The sequence below is a fragment of the Coregonus clupeaformis genome, chromosome 14, assembly GCF_020615455.1.
Source record: "Coregonus clupeaformis isolate EN_2021a chromosome 14, ASM2061545v1, whole genome shotgun sequence".
Lineage (NCBI taxonomy): Eukaryota > Metazoa > Chordata > Actinopteri > Salmoniformes > Salmonidae > Coregonus > Coregonus clupeaformis.
In genome coordinates this window covers 31,324,315-31,339,722 of record NC_059205.1, presented here as the reverse complement: position 1 = coordinate 31,339,722, position 15,408 = coordinate 31,324,315, and the positions used below count along the sequence as shown (strand labels likewise).

The 15,408-nt window shown below is 42.1% G+C and overlaps 1 protein-coding gene across 10 annotated transcripts in view; it reads right to left on the bottom strand.

Moving 5' to 3' along the window:
• Positions 1 to 305: 305 nt before the first annotated feature.
• The window catches only part of LOC121581016 (adhesion G protein-coupled receptor L2), a 109,669-nt gene continuing 94,566 nt past the window's right edge, over positions 306 to 15,408 (bottom strand). For 2 of the 10 annotated variants that reach the window (XM_041896304.1, XM_041896305.1), the window contains 6 exons: positions 14,614 to 14,705; positions 13,093 to 13,261; positions 10,774 to 10,902; positions 9,970 to 10,066; positions 8,206 to 8,334; positions 306 to 2,451 (listed from right to left, as the gene is read on the bottom strand). In XM_041896304.1, coding sequence (XP_041752238.1) covers positions 1,508 to 2,451; positions 8,206 to 8,334; positions 9,970 to 10,066; positions 10,774 to 10,902; positions 13,093 to 13,261; positions 14,614 to 14,705 — 1,560 coding nt within the window. In that variant the 3' untranslated portion in view covers positions 306 to 1,507. Of the gene's footprint in view, positions 2,452 to 4,092; positions 4,132 to 8,205; positions 8,335 to 8,391; positions 8,416 to 9,969; positions 10,067 to 10,757; positions 10,903 to 13,092; positions 13,262 to 14,613; positions 14,706 to 15,408 lie in introns of those variants that run through there. The other 8 variants (XM_041896306.2, XM_041896307.1, XM_041896311.1 and 5 more) reach the window with 7 other exon arrangements.

The window sequence follows — 15,408 nt, the reverse complement described above, 5'->3', positions numbered from 1 at the left end:
CAACGTCTGACAGAGAATTGGCATCTCACATGGTCTAATGAAGTGTATGTCACAGTTAACTGCTGAACTGAGCAGACGTACGTCGTCTACTAACAATAACTGGGTGGTCAGTTTTAACCTGGACCTACCTACATGCTGTAAGACCTTACTAGGCAATAATATTTGAATTAAAGTTATTGAGCAGGATAAATCTGATAACTATCTATTTGCCATTTCTCTCCATGGCTACAGGTCTAAACAGAAGCTTACAGTTATCATCATGAGCCATGTCTGGAGTTGAAATTAAGAATAGTCAGACATTTGCAAACAAGAAAAAATCTCACATTTATTTGATACCAAACAAGAGTTTTTATATCAGCTGACAATGGGATCTTACAAAATAAATGATATGAACCTAAACAGTGCTGAAACAAGACACACTTCCCAACCATTTTACTTTGTCAAATGTTCAATAACTGTTAATAAATTAATTAGTGTCAAACGCTGAAATATGCTTGTAAAACTTGAAATATCGCATTGACACGTAAATATTTTTGAAACCTGACAATTTTTTCAAGTAAAATAAATTACACAACGACCAAATTCACGCCAAATCTGTGATTGGCATGGTGTTAACACAAAATATTACTGGCAAAACTCTTAATTCATGAAAGCAAAAAGCACTTCACAAGCGGAGATGTGAGTATGGTTTCATATGGGATTTTCAGATTATTATTATTTTTTTTGTTCAAACATACTACAATGAGTCAAGTGAGAGGAAAAAACACATTTGAGCAACCTGCTTTGAGAATAATCTTCTCAACATTGAAATGTTGTATAATTGGTTGCCATAACATTTTTTCATATTTATTTTTTTACACTTGTGGTACAGCAAAATATATTTTCTTTAGCTATTACTCTGACAACAGTTAAATGTGCAATAGAGAAAATATAAGGCCTGAGTCTGAATTAGTGGTTCTTTGTTTGACAGTCCTCACTGTGTAGTGGAATGACTCTAGAACGTTCTAGAGTCCAGGACCCAACAGATACTCATCCTCATTAATTCTGGAATCCCCTCCAGGAACACTTCACCAGGGTTCCAAAAGTTCTAAACCTGGAGTTTTAAACCAAGTTTTTTTTCTTCTTCAATATAATACAAATGCAGGCTGGACAGGAATGGCGCCAGACAGACTTCTCTCTGACACTTGGAGTGGTCTGTGCATTTACCTCTCTGTAGTCCCACAGCAGAGCAGAGCAGTTCAAGTCCACAGACAGACGGTTTCAGAGGATATTTGTGTGTGTGACCGAGTTTATGTGTGAAAAAGTAATCCATCTCCTTCCTCCCTACCACCCACAAACATTTCACTTCCTGCTCTGATGGGTCATTAGGAGTGCAGAGGTGGAGGACTGGGAGGACCGGTGAGGGCTGGCAATAGTCTTGACATCAACCAAAGCCCACACACATACATATGTTCAAACCTGTGCAAAAACACCAGAGGTGGTTCCTCTCCTTCCTCCATCCACCTGCTCAGAGGCTAGTAATGAGCTGCATCTGTCTGTCCTGGGGGCCCTCTCCCTCGGGTACACAGTCCTCAGCGCTGGGGGGTACGATGCACCCATTGCTGGTGCCCCGGTTTATGTGGTAGTAGGACAGGGGCTGGGGCCCGTCGCCCAGCTCAGGCATGCTTTTATGGTACAGGTCCTCCCCCTCGGTCCTGGGGGAAGGGGACAGGTCATCATCTTCATCGGGGGGGTAGGGTGAGGCTGAGGCTGAGGGGGAGGCTGAGGGAGAGTCTCTCAGGTTGGGCATGCTGGTGTACAGGGAGTCCCTGTTGTTGTTGGGTGACTGGGAATCCCCGTCCCCTGTCGCCCCCACTGTCTCTGAGCCGTGGCACCCAGGGCCCTCCACAGCCCTCCTGGGGGCCTTGTGGGCGCTGTAGAGCAGGGAATGAGTCCTCTGGGGCAGGAGCGGGGCCTCTAATGCCTCCTTATGGTGGGGGTGCAGCAGCAACTCCAGGGTGGGGTGACCTCCACCTACTCCTCCTCCTACTACCCCGACTATACTACCTCTCTGGGGGGACGAAGCCTCAGCGTGGTCCACCACTATGGCATCATCTTCGCTGCCGCTTCCACCCCCACAACCCCTATCCCTGTCCACAATCACCCTGGTCTGGGGAGGGGCCTGGTCCTTGTCCCTCTCCCTGCTATCGCTATGGGGGTTGTGGCCCTTGGGGGCCCCGCGGGGCCTCAGGTTGTTGTGGACCAGCTCAGAGATGATCATCTTCTCGAAGGCGGCGTCATCCAGGCTGAGGCCCCCCAGGTCCCCCGGGCCGTGGACCACACCCCCAACCACGCCCACAATGTCCTCATAGTCGTCTTCATGGTCACGCAGGGAGTAGCTGTTAAAGTTTCCGTTGAGGGGGAGGGTGTCCATGGCACTGATGTCCCTGCTGCGGGTCAGAGAATGCTGCCCTGCAACGAGAAGCACAATACCTGGATTAGATATCACTGTTAAGAATCAATATCAAATCACAACTCAAGACAATACAGTTTGATACTGGTCAGGACACCTCACTGTTAAGTGTTTGCAACCTTTGCTATCTGGATATTTTACATTGATATATTTATATCATATTTATATAAAATATACAATTAAAGAGGTTTAAGTACAGTGAGTTCCAAAAGTATTGGGACAGTGACATTTTTATTGGTTTTGACTCTGTACTCCAGGACTTTGAATTTGAAATTATACAATGACTATGAGGTTAAAGTGCAGACTGTCAGCTTTAATTTAAGGGTATTTTCATTAATATCAGGTGAACCGTTTAGAAATGACAGCACTTCTTGTACATTGTCCCCCCATTTTAGGGGACCAAAAGTATTGGGACAAATTCACTTATGTGTATTATGTGTAAGTGTATTAAAGTAGTAAAAGGTTTAGTATTTGGTCCCATATTCCTAGCACGTAATGCCTACATCAAGCTTGTGACTCTACAAACTTGTTGGATGCATTTGCTGTTTGTTTTGGTTGTGTGTCAGATTACTTTGTGCCCAATGGAAATGTATGGTAAATAATGTATTGTGTCATTTTGGAGTCACTTTTATTGTAAATAAGAATAGAATATGTTTCTAAACACTTCTACATTAATGTGGATGCTACCATGATTACGGATAGTCCTGAATGAATCGTGAATAATGATGAGTGAGAAAGCTACAGAGACATAAATATCATACCCCTAAAAAACTGCTAACCTCCCATGTTATTGTAATGGTGAGAGGTTTGCATGTCTTGGGGGTATGATATTTGTGCATCTAACTTTCTCACCATTATTCACAATTCATGGGCGGCAGGTAGCTTAGTGGTTAAGAGCGTTGTGCCAGTAACCGAAAGGTCGCTGGTTCTAATCCCCAAGTCGACTAGGTGAAAAATCTGTCGATGTGCCCTTGAGCAAGGCACTTAACCCTAATTGCTCCTGTAAGTCGCTCTGGATAAGAGCATCTGCTAAATGACTTAAATGTAAATGACTATCCGTAATCATGGTAGCATCCACATTAATGTAGACGAGATTATACAAAAATATTATATTCTTATTTACAATAAAAGTGACTCCAAAATGACACAATACATTATTTACCATACATTATTGTCACTGTCCCAATACTTTGACGCTTACTGTACTTCAAATTTGAACCTCTTTAATTGTATAGTTTTCTATCATGTGTCTCCATTTAGCATCATCATGTCTGAACATTATCATAAACAATACAGAAGATATCCTGAACAATATTTCACAAATGAGAAAGGAAAAACCAAAAAGAAACATTCCACATCCAGCAACAACACACAGATAATGTAGCTAGCCAGGTAACAACGACATAGCAAGATCAACATAACACAGAAGTTATGACAGAAAAAAAGCTGTGGGGGAGGTGGAGGTAGAAAAGTGACAATGAATAAAACATTCATTCCACTCTTAAAAGAAAGAAAGAAGGAATAAATGTCGAACAAAGACGTACGGCCACCTCGTTCACCACTGGGGCCACACAAGCACAGCCCCCCACACCACCACGACACATAGGCACGGTGCAACGACTCACTTTACCACCACTCACATCAAGTGTGTCTGCTCAGGCTATCTGGCCTAAGAACTGCTGATATGCAAAAAAAAGTAAAACATATGCTTTTTTATTGCGGCATAAAAAAATTGAAAATCACTGAAATAAGACAAAAGAGGAAGGAGGAGGAGGCTTCAAAAATCAGGCCTGGATTCAGTCGGTCTTTCTCAGATTTGGGTCCCCTCAAAAAGTGACTGATTTATTCGAGTACAACTCTCATTTACAGATTAATTTGAAATCATTTGAAAACGTTTGAGAAAGCTATAGACAACAAATCCTGTGAACAACTGAATCCAGGACTTGGCAGGTGGAGGGGTTTCAGCAGCAAGCAATCACAGCCTCTTAACAAAGTGTAAAATGGCAGGTACACTATCATATCATTACTTTCTCTCTCTCTGCTTAAAATGTGATTGAAGGATGATTTGATTTAACAGGTTTCTATCTACTTCTCCCAGATGGGAAATAAATACTTTGTACACAATAGATCACACTGATAACCTCTTGTGAAGACCAAAGACTGGCTAGAAGAAAGTCGGCAGAAGATGAAGAAGAGAGGGAATAGGAGGATGAGCCTAAATGAGCGAAGGAAGAGGATGAAAAAAAGGCAAAGGCGTATTTTGTTGGTTAGTTACTGCTTCGCTTCAAGCCCCACAAAAAGGGGGAGATTTCAGTTTTAGATTTCCGTTAAATGAGTCTGAATAGACCTGACTGGGAGATGGAGGAATACAATTGAAGCTGGGCTATGACACACACTGCCGTGGAGATAAGGATCTCTTTACCTCTTTGGTAAAAACAGACATCAAAGAATTTTGAAAAAGAGCGAAAGGAGGGAACACGGAGGGAGGGATGGGGGAGAAGTTTGAGGGCAAAGAAAGAGAGAAGGAAAAAATATGGAAATAGCGTGAAAAGCCCCATTGCAGGATTTGCATTTGTTTATGCATGGGCAGTCATTTTAATGCAGACAGGTACACTGTAAATTTGGCAGTTTATTTTTACTATTTTCTACATTGTAGAATAATAGTGAAGACATCAAAACTATGAAATAACACATATGGAATCATGTAGTAACCAAAAAAGTGTTAAACAAATCAAAATATATTGATGACATCTTTGCACACTCTTGGCATTCTCTCAACCAGCTTCATGAGGTAGTCACCTGGAATGCATTTCAATTAACAGGTGTGCATTCTTAAAAGTTAATTTGTGGAATTTCTTTCCTTAATGCATTTGAGCCAATCAGTTGTGTTGTGACAAGGTAGGGGGGGTATACAGAAGATAGCCCTATTTGGTACAAGACCAAGTCCATATTATGATAAGAACAGCTCAAATAAGCAAAGAGAAATGACAGTCTATCATTACTTTAAGACATGAAGGTCAGTCATTACGGAGAATTTCAAGTTTCTTCAAGTGCAGTCGCAAAAAACATTGAGCGCTATGATGAAACTGGCTCTCATGAGGACCGCCACATGAATGGAAGACCCAGAGTTACCTCTGCTGCAGAGGATACGTTTATTAGAGTTACCAGCCTCAGAAATTGCAGCCCAAATAAATGCTTCACAGAGTTCAAGTAACAGACACATCTCAACATCAACTGTTCAGAGGAGACTGTGTGAATCAGGCCTTCATGGTCGACTTGCTGCAAAGAAACCACTACTAAAGGACACCAATAAGAAGAAGAGACTTGCTTGGGCCAAGAAACACGAGCAATGGACATTACACCGGTGGAAATTTGTCCTTTGGTCTGGAGTCCAAAATTGAGATTTTTGGTTCCAACCGCCGTGTCTTTGTGAGACGTGGTGTGGGTGAACGGATGATCTCTGCATGTGTATTTCCCACCGTAAAGCATGGAGGAGGAGGTGTTATGGTGTGGGGGTTCTTTGCTGTTGACACTGTCTGTGATTTATTTAGAATTCAAGGCACACTTAACCAGCATGGCTACCACAGCATTCTGCAGCAATACACCATCCCATCTGATTTGGGCTTAGTGGGACTATCATTTGTTTTTCAACAGGATAATCACCCAACACACCTCCAGGCTGTATAAGGGCTATTTTACCAAGAAGGAGAGTGATGGAGTGCTGCATCAGATGACCTGGCCTCCACAATCCCCAGACCTCAACCAAATTGAGATGGTTTGGGATGGGTCTGACTGCAAAGTGAAGGAAAAGCAGCCAACAAGTGCTCAGCATGTGGGAACTCCTTCAAGACTGTTGGAAAAGTATTCCAGGTGAAGTTGGTTGAGAGAATGCCAAGAGTGTGCAAAGCTGTCATCAAGGCAATGGGTGGCTATTTGAAGAACCTCAAATATAACATATATTTTGATTTGTTTAACACTTTTTTGGTTACTACATGATTCCATATGTGTTATTTCATAGTTTTGATGTCTTCACTGTCATTCTAAAATGTAGAAAATAGTAAAAATAAAGAAAAACCTTTGAATGAGTAGGTGTTCTAAAACTTTTGACCGGTAGTGTATGTTTGAGCTTCTTGCGGTCAATTTGCATTCTACAAACTACTTGTAATTATGTTCCGGTCCCCTGACCATTCGCTCAAGAAAAATATCAGCCTGCGGGTGAATCTTGTTGATGATCTCTTGTGTAAAGCCTCATTTGCATATTTCCCATGGTGCCTTTTCTTTGAGTTAATTGTAGAGTTATCACCCATGACTATTTGTTAGTGACAGAGACATGGTTGTCTTCAACTTTTCATGTTCTTCAATTAGTTATTAATAATGTTTGAGTGCTTTCATGTTCTTTAACTGTGAGTCGTTAACGATAGTATCTGTAATGTTTGAGGATGCAGGTATGCGGAGTATGTCCCTCATGGCTGTGTGTGTCTCATGTATTTCCACATGACTAATCTGCCTGTAGGGAGGACTGACTGACTGATGATGTGTCTCGGCAGGTTAAGGGATGATGACAGTGATGCATTACAATAACCTGTTAATTTGACTGTCCCTTCATTTATCACCGCCACTTAACTAAAATAAGTTAGCTTATACTGTAACTACCCTATGATGAAAGCATTGTTTGCTTGCTATATAGCAGGGGTATTTGTAGATTGTACTTATATTTGTGGTGTTTTGATCATGCTGGTATTTCATTGGTATCATGATTGTAATTAAATCGGAATGATATCATGAAATGTCTTTGATTTCTGTGACAATCGGTTTATGTTAGGTTCCGAACTCTTTCCAACCTCTTCCAGAACAAAAGGCAGAAAATTTGACTTAAAAGTGTTCTCAGTGTTCTCATTGTGAAGCGAGCAAACTTGGAGACCTGCCAAATCAGAGCGAGCGACTGCAGTTTCTGTATGTTCTCCTGTATCCTTCTTCCCCCCCCTCCCTCCCTCCACACATTCATCCTGGCACTGCTTCCTTTCCTTCCATCCTCTGCTCTTTCATCATCAAATGCCTCTGCATATCTGAGGGGTATAATTCTGCCTGCATTGCGTCATGTGCTCCTGTGTTTTTTTGTTCCTTTGCTTGGCTTTCTCCTTTTAGTCTGACAGAGAGGGTATCTGGGTCACGCTACACAGACAATGACAGCATTCAAATAAAATGGGGATTCAGGTTTGTAGTCAAGAAGAAAAAAAAATGCTATTGAACCTGCTCTAAAAGGTATCATTGACGGGTGAAGGAGGAGAATGGTAAATAATAGGATATAATATATAAACTCAGAATAAATTAATCTTGATTTCCTATGAATGAATGTTGGAGTAGTCTAGATAAGATAGCACTGACCATTCACAACCTTATCTCATGCTGTGTTAGAAAGCACAGCTTTCATACTAGCTAAATAAAGATTAAATAAAGAGAAGTGGTAATGAGAGAGAGAGAGAGAGAGAAAGGACAACTCTAAAACGTAGAGTAAGGCTTCTCAACACTTCATGCTGTGTAGGGGCCACAACCCCACAAAGTACTGCTATCTCAATTAGCTTCAAACACACACTAAAACAAAACAAACGTGTGTCCAAATGGCACCCTATTCCCTATATAGTGCACTAGTCGAGTCAAATTTGTCAAGGTAATGCACTACATAGGGAATATGGTGCCATTTCAGACACAGACAAACACAGATCTACATAGAAAGGTTAGAGGTCACCATGCACCTGGTGAGTGAAAGGCTGGAGGGGAGGGGGTGTTGCACACCACCGTCTCAGCCAGCAGGTTGTTATAGGGGTTGTTAGGGTCGTGAGCTCGGAGCAGAGGGTTAGTTAGGAGGTAGTTGCCAGTCATGCCTGTGAGAGAGAAGGAAAGAGTGAGGGAGGAAAGAAAGAAAGGCAGGAGAGTGTTACTTAGGAGGTAGTTGTCAGTCAATCCTGCAAGAAACAGTGAGAGAGAGAGAGAGAAAAGAGAAAGACTATTATATTATATATTATCATATTATTATTATAGAAAGATGAGGCAGGAGAGTAAAGAAGGGAAGAAGGAGAAAAGAGCAAAAGAGACCTGAGGAAAAAGTGACATGTGTATAGGAGTTGCAGCAGTGTGCTTCTTCAGTAAATACGATGTGCCGGTTAGTTGAGTAGTTGATGTTTAAATAATGTCTACACACCGCATTCTCCAGACTTAATTTCACAGAACAGCAAGCAATAAATATCGTCCGCAACAAGTGCGTCGGCCGTCTGTTGTAAACAAAGCCACTTGCTTTGCCACCAGATAGTGCCAAGCACTCCTGTACAATACTCACAACATTGCCAAATACTTTCTCTGTTAAACAAATATTTGACTAATAAATAAACACAACAGTAGGTTATAAAGTGTGAGTCAAATTATTCAGTATGATTAGCCATACATGGTCAAAATATTCAGTATGATTACAGTAGCCATATAAAACAAGTACTTTTAAGTATCCACTCTGCAGTCAGCAGACAGAATATAGTCAATACAATCACACTGATGATGTGGGGACTACACATCGGTATCTATTGACATCACTGTGCTCCCATTTTATGTAGTATACATAATACATAAGTATTCCATAAGTATAGACACCTGCTGGAATGTATTTTTAACCAATCAGCATTCAGGATTAGACCCACCCATTGTATAAAAATATAAAATAGCAATGTCCAGTCATTGAAAACGAATCTCTCATATCTCATCTCTTATCAGGAGCGATTAGGAGTTATCTTAATGCTGAGGGCAGACACTGATAAGGAGAATAGAAGTTGAAAAAAACTCTGAGCTGAGTAGTGTTAAATCTCTCTCGTCTCTCTCTCTCTCACTCCCCATCTCTCTCGCACTCCCCGTCTCTCTTGCATTCCCCGTCTCTCTCGCACTCCCCCGTCTCTCTCCCTCTCTCTCGCTTTCTCTCCATATCTCTCTATTTATTCCCAGTCTCTCTCTCTCTCCTCATCAGGATCAGGCCAGGGTGAGGATGAGTCAGTGCACAGACAGCACAGCTCCTGTAGCCAGCCAGTCAAGGTCTCCCAGAGTTGAACACACATGCAGAGACACCAGCTTCTCATCACTAACACTTGAAACCAGACTAAATGGCTATGTAATACTTCTCCCATCCAACAAGTAGCAGCTGTGCAGATCGACCATCAAAAGACACGTTGACGTGAACTTTGACTCATAAAAAAAAAAAAAAATGCGTGTATTTATTTGATTTGTTTTTCATGGTTTATTTGAATCAGGACAGACACAAGCACTAGACCATATTGAGTAAACAACTATCCTTTTATCAAAAAGCTGCCTCTTTGAATGTAGATCATCATCATTGACTGGTTAAATAAAAGTTAAATACATAAAAATTAAATCTGCATCTGCCAGATTTATTCAGGCACTTGTCTATTCAAGGTCCCATAACAGAGAGAATACAGCATGTGTAAATAGAGACAGTGTGGACAGAGGGGACAGTGTCTTACCCTGGTTCAGGGTGGAGGTGCTGTTGATGTCTCCGGAGATGAAGGAGGATTCGGACTGCTTCCTCACCGTGTCGTTCCACATCCTCCTGATACGACTCTGTGGAGGAGGTAAACAACACACACATTGTATTACAATAACTTTTAACACCGATGTCAGTTCCCTTTACATGCAACAGAAAAAGAACACAAGAAAAAGAGCATAACTCTGTGGAGGCAGCAAGCAAAAACAATGGATTACAAGAACCACCTCCAAGATTGACGCAGGAAACAAAATGGATGCATCCGAAACGACACACACTATTCACTTGATCTTTTACAAAAGTAGTGCACTATATATGGAATAGAGTGCCATTTCAGACGCAGCCACAATGTATTGGAATAACCTTCAACACTGATGTCATTCCCTGTTCCCTCTACATGCTAGCATGCAACAGAAGAACAAGGCGTAGGCACTCCCTTTCACTCTCAGGGGAAAGAAAGAAGGCTATTTCACACAAGGAGATTGGAATGTCCACCTTCAACTCAACACTAACACTCTTCCCTCTATGTTAGCATGCAACAGAAAAAAAAGACCACAACTCGCCTTTCCTTTCTATGCCGCAATCCAATCTCCCCCTGGGACTATAAAGCTATACTGAAGTATACTACAGTACTGCTCTCAATGCTCGACGTACTAGCATGCAACAGGAGAAAGAAAAATAGTAAAAGAACTCTCCTTTCCCTCTCCAAAGAAAGAAAAGACAGAAAAAAAGGTATATATAATCCAACTTCCCGCTGCTGTACTGTACCTAGTATGTACTGTACCTGTGTGGCGGAGGAGTAGCGTGCGGTGGATCGGGATGTGGTTGTCTTGGCCGAGCTGTGGGACCCTTCAGAAGGCAGACCTCCGCAGCACTGGGACTGATGGAAACATTTGCTGTACTCTTTACGGACCTGCAGCGGGCACAAGATCAGGGCAGAGCAACAGAGACACAGTGAACTCAGAGACACTGCAACAGTGACAGGCTCCTCCAGAGAGAAAAAGAGAGGAAGCTTCTTCTATCATCCTGTAACAAAAAGCCACAAAATAAATATCTGTATCAAATGCCACCAGCCGACAGCAGCAGTTCAAATGGCGTGTCTCTGGAGATAGGCCTATCACGTCTGCCACGATGACACATTAAAATACCATAAGGAGGGGGATTTTGTAGGGGGACAAATATGACACAGAGGTGTTGCTTATATCAGAGATAGTCTTAAATGTCAAGAGACAGCAGACAGTGGACTGAAAACTATATATTTTCCATTGGACTTAAGTATACATAGATACTTTGTTATCTTACTTCTTTTGGAAACTAGACATTAAAAAGAAGGTTATTTCCCAACTCTGGTGAGGAAAACTTATATTCAAACATTGATGTACAAAATGTTGTAGCATTATGTGGTCCTCTGTAGCTCAGCTGGTAGAGCACGGCGCTTGTAACGCCAAGGTAGTGGGTTCGATCCCAGGGACCACCCATACACAAAAATGTATGCACGCATGACTGTAAGTCGCTTTGGATAAAAGCGTCTGCTAAATGGCATATTATTATTATATTATTATTATCTTCATATAGGTCATACAGTGCCTTCAGAAAGTATTCAGACCCCTTGACTTTTTCCACATTTTGTTACGTTACAGCCTTATTCTAAAATGGATTAAATATTACAATACCCCATAATGACAAAGTGAAAGGTTTATTTATAAAAAATTAAAATAAACTGAAATACCTTATTTACATAAGTATTCTGACCCTTTGCTATGAGACTCGAAATTGAGCTCAGGTGCATCCTGTTTCCATTGATCATCCTTGAGATGTTTCTACAACTTGATTGGAGTCCACCTGTGGAGGGTGATTTGGAAAGGCACACACCTGTCTATCTAAGGTCCCACAGTCGACAGTGCATGTCAGAGCACAAACCAAGCCATGAGGTCGAAGGAATTGTCCGTAGAGCTCCGAGACAGGATTGTGTCAAGGAACAGACCTGGGGAAGGGTACCAAAACATTTCTGCAGCACTGAAGGTCCCCCAAGAACACAGTGGCCTCTTAAATGGAAGAAGTTTGAAACCACCAAGACTCTTCCTAGAGCTGGCCACCCGGCCAAACTGAGCAATCGGGGGAGAAGGGCCTTGGTCAGGGAGGTGACCAAGAACCCGATGGTCACTCTGACAGAGCTCTAGAAATCCTCTGTGGAGATCGGAGAACCTTCCAGAAGGACAACCATTTCTGCAGCACTCCACCAATCAGGCCTTTATGGTAGAGCGGCCAGACGGAAGCCACTCCTCAGTAAAAGGCAGATGACAGCCCACTTGGAGTTTGTCAAAAGGCACCTAAAGCCTCTCAGACCATGAGAAACAAGATTCTCTGGTCTGATGAAACCGAGATTGAACTATTTGCCAAGCGTCACGTCTGGAGGAAACCTGGCACCATCCCTACGGTGAAGCATGGTGGGGGCAGCATCATGCTGTGGAGGTGTTTTCAGTGGCAGGGACTGGGAGACTAGTCAGGATCGAGGCAAAGATGAACGGAGCAAAGTACAGAGAGATCCTTGATGAAAACCTGCTCCTGAGCGCTCAGGACCTCAGACTGGGGCGAAGGTTCACCTTCCAACAGGACAACAACCCTAAGCACACAGCCAAGACAACGCAGGAGTGGCTTCGGGACAAGTCTCTGAATGTCCTTGAGTGGCCAAGCCAGAGCCCGGACTTGAACCCGATCAAACATCTCTGGAGAGACCTGAAAATAGAGAGGATCTGCAGAGAACAATGGGAGAAACTCACCAAATACAGTTGTGCCAAGCTTGTAGCGTCATACCCAAGAAGACTCGATGCTGTAATCCCTGCCAAAGGTGCTTCAAAAAGTACTGAGTAAATGGTCTGAATACTTATGTAAATGTGATATTTCCGTTTTTTATTTTTAATAAATTAGCAACAATTTCTAAAAACCTGTTTTCACTTTGTCATCAAGGGGTATTGTGTGTAGATTGATGAGGGGAAAAAACAATTTAATACATTTTAGAATAAGGCTGTAACGTAACAAAATGTGGAAAAGGTCAAGGGGTCTGAATACTTTCCCAAAGGCACTGTATGTATTAAATCCTTACCTTTTTCTGGAGGAGACAGTGGAAGATAAAGATGAACATCCCTTGCAGAGTGTTGAAGATGGTGAAGAGGTACGCCATGACGACGGAGGATTCGTTGAGGAAGAACAGGCCAAACGACCAGGTCAGACCCAGGAGAAAGAGCAGGGCAAATGCTCCAAGCACCCAGGATCTGAAACACACACACAATATTGTTCACAATCATTAATAATAACCTAAGTAACTGCTCTCTGTTCGGTTCCTACGGATTCGTTATGTGGGGAAAGAAGGAGGCTGTGTTACCATCCCTCTCTATTTCTCCTTCTGGACGTGTTTATACAGTATATACAGTCCAACTCTGACAGAGTCTAACTAACTATGTTTCCTTGGTCTTCCTCAGGGTTGGCTGGCTAAACAGAAACAGCAAACACAGCAGGTTTCTCACAGGAGTTTTCAGGAAAGCCTAGAGGAAATCATATAACCAATGGTAAGTTCCAATGGCGACGGAAAAAAAGAGTGAGCAACCCTGGATGAGAAAAGAGGAGACCAGTGAAAACCAGCCACCATTGTACCACGTCTGAGTTTCAGAGAAATCCAAGGACAGAAGAGAATACAAACCTAAAGAGGGAGAGATGCTACAGATTAGTCGTGCTTTTGTGTCATTGTGTACATTGTTCATTATTTGATATATTTTGTGCGTGGGTACGCTGGCTCTTTATGCTTGTTAAAACTCAACTAACTGATAATTTCAAAGTCTTGTGGAAAGTTACCAAATCTAACTTTGTAGGAGTAAATAAGTGGTTGATTAGAGGTGGACTCCAATTAATTATGGTTAATGAGTTTTGGGTCTTTTGAATAAATTATTTGTTTGAATTGGCCGCTATCTTTGAAAGCAGGCTCTCTTTAAATTACATTTTTAACCAGGATAGCACGGTTCAGAAGTCATTAAAATGATTTTGCTGGTATTAAAAGCCGAAAAACATAGATTTTATTACAAAAAGACCAATTACAAAACAGGAATGGCATATGTCATTCTGTCTTATAGTTATTGTTTGACAAGTATTTTAGGACAGAAACTGGCTAGGGACTTTTCTTTTATCCAATTTGCTGGATTGACTGGATGTTTGAATAAAGATGTGTGCACATCTCCTGTTCCTCCACCCCACCCTTAAATCTAATATCTTTGAGCTAGGGTTCCAGAGGAACCTGGAAATGATGCCAACAAAGGAGCAACTAATACAAGAGGTCAGGGATGCAGTTATGAATAAATAAAGGAGGCATAATAACCCATGTATAATGCAAACACTGCCCTCATAAACACCAACCAAAAAGGCAACACCTGAGGATAGAAATAAAATTTGAAATAAATATATTTGTCCACTCCAGTTATGGGTTATTGAGATGTAATTCTAAGGTCAAATACACCAAATGCACCCTTTAATATTGCACAAGCAAGACCGTGGCAGGGAATAGGACAGCACACAATGCTTTGTTTTCTCACTTAAAACTGAGCTGACAAAACCAGTAATAGCAGCCCCCTCTCACCTGATACCGCCCAGCCGGGTCGAGTCGGGTTTCATGGAAGTGGAGTGCTTCACCATCTTGTACATGGTCACAATCAGGATGATGAGATTGAGCTGTCAAAACAGAGGCACAGCAAGGTTAACACATCACGCTGGAGCATGGCATTCATTTCATGGTATGAGCAGCAATGCATGTCGCCTACATTTCGTGGCAACTTAAACCACAAAAAGGGTGGTTTGCACACAGAAACAGGACAAACTCTCCTAAATGTAACTAGCAGCATGTCACCTGCATGTTTTAGTGACTTTCTGAGATCATACATGGTAATAATGCTTAACCTGTAGTGATTTTGGCACAATCGCAAGCGTCAACATTAGTATGTCTTACCAAGAGGGATATGACACTTTCAAGCTTCAGTGCAAATGGTCTCCCAAAAGTGAGAATAGAGAGGTTGTAGCTTAGCTTAGCTTTGGTCTCCAGCTCCACTAACACAGGCTATGATAAAGTGCCTTGGATGCCCCTTCCCACTCCTATGGCTGATGTAACGCACAACCTCAGGCCTTACTTAGCCAAGCAGGCTGGTGCCAAACGCAGAGTGTTATTCCTCATCGAGAGAGAGAGCAAGGGAATGTAAATCTCATACAGCCAGAACAGAACAGAGTGAGTGGAAAAGACACAGCAGAGCGCCATATTTTAGAAACAAACATCTAGAGCCAGGAAAAACAGCTCCATATATTAAGCTATACATTCAGAAAGGTTTCCATGACTTCAGGATGTTTTTCTGTAAGCACAGGGGGGAAGGAGGGGATTCTTCAA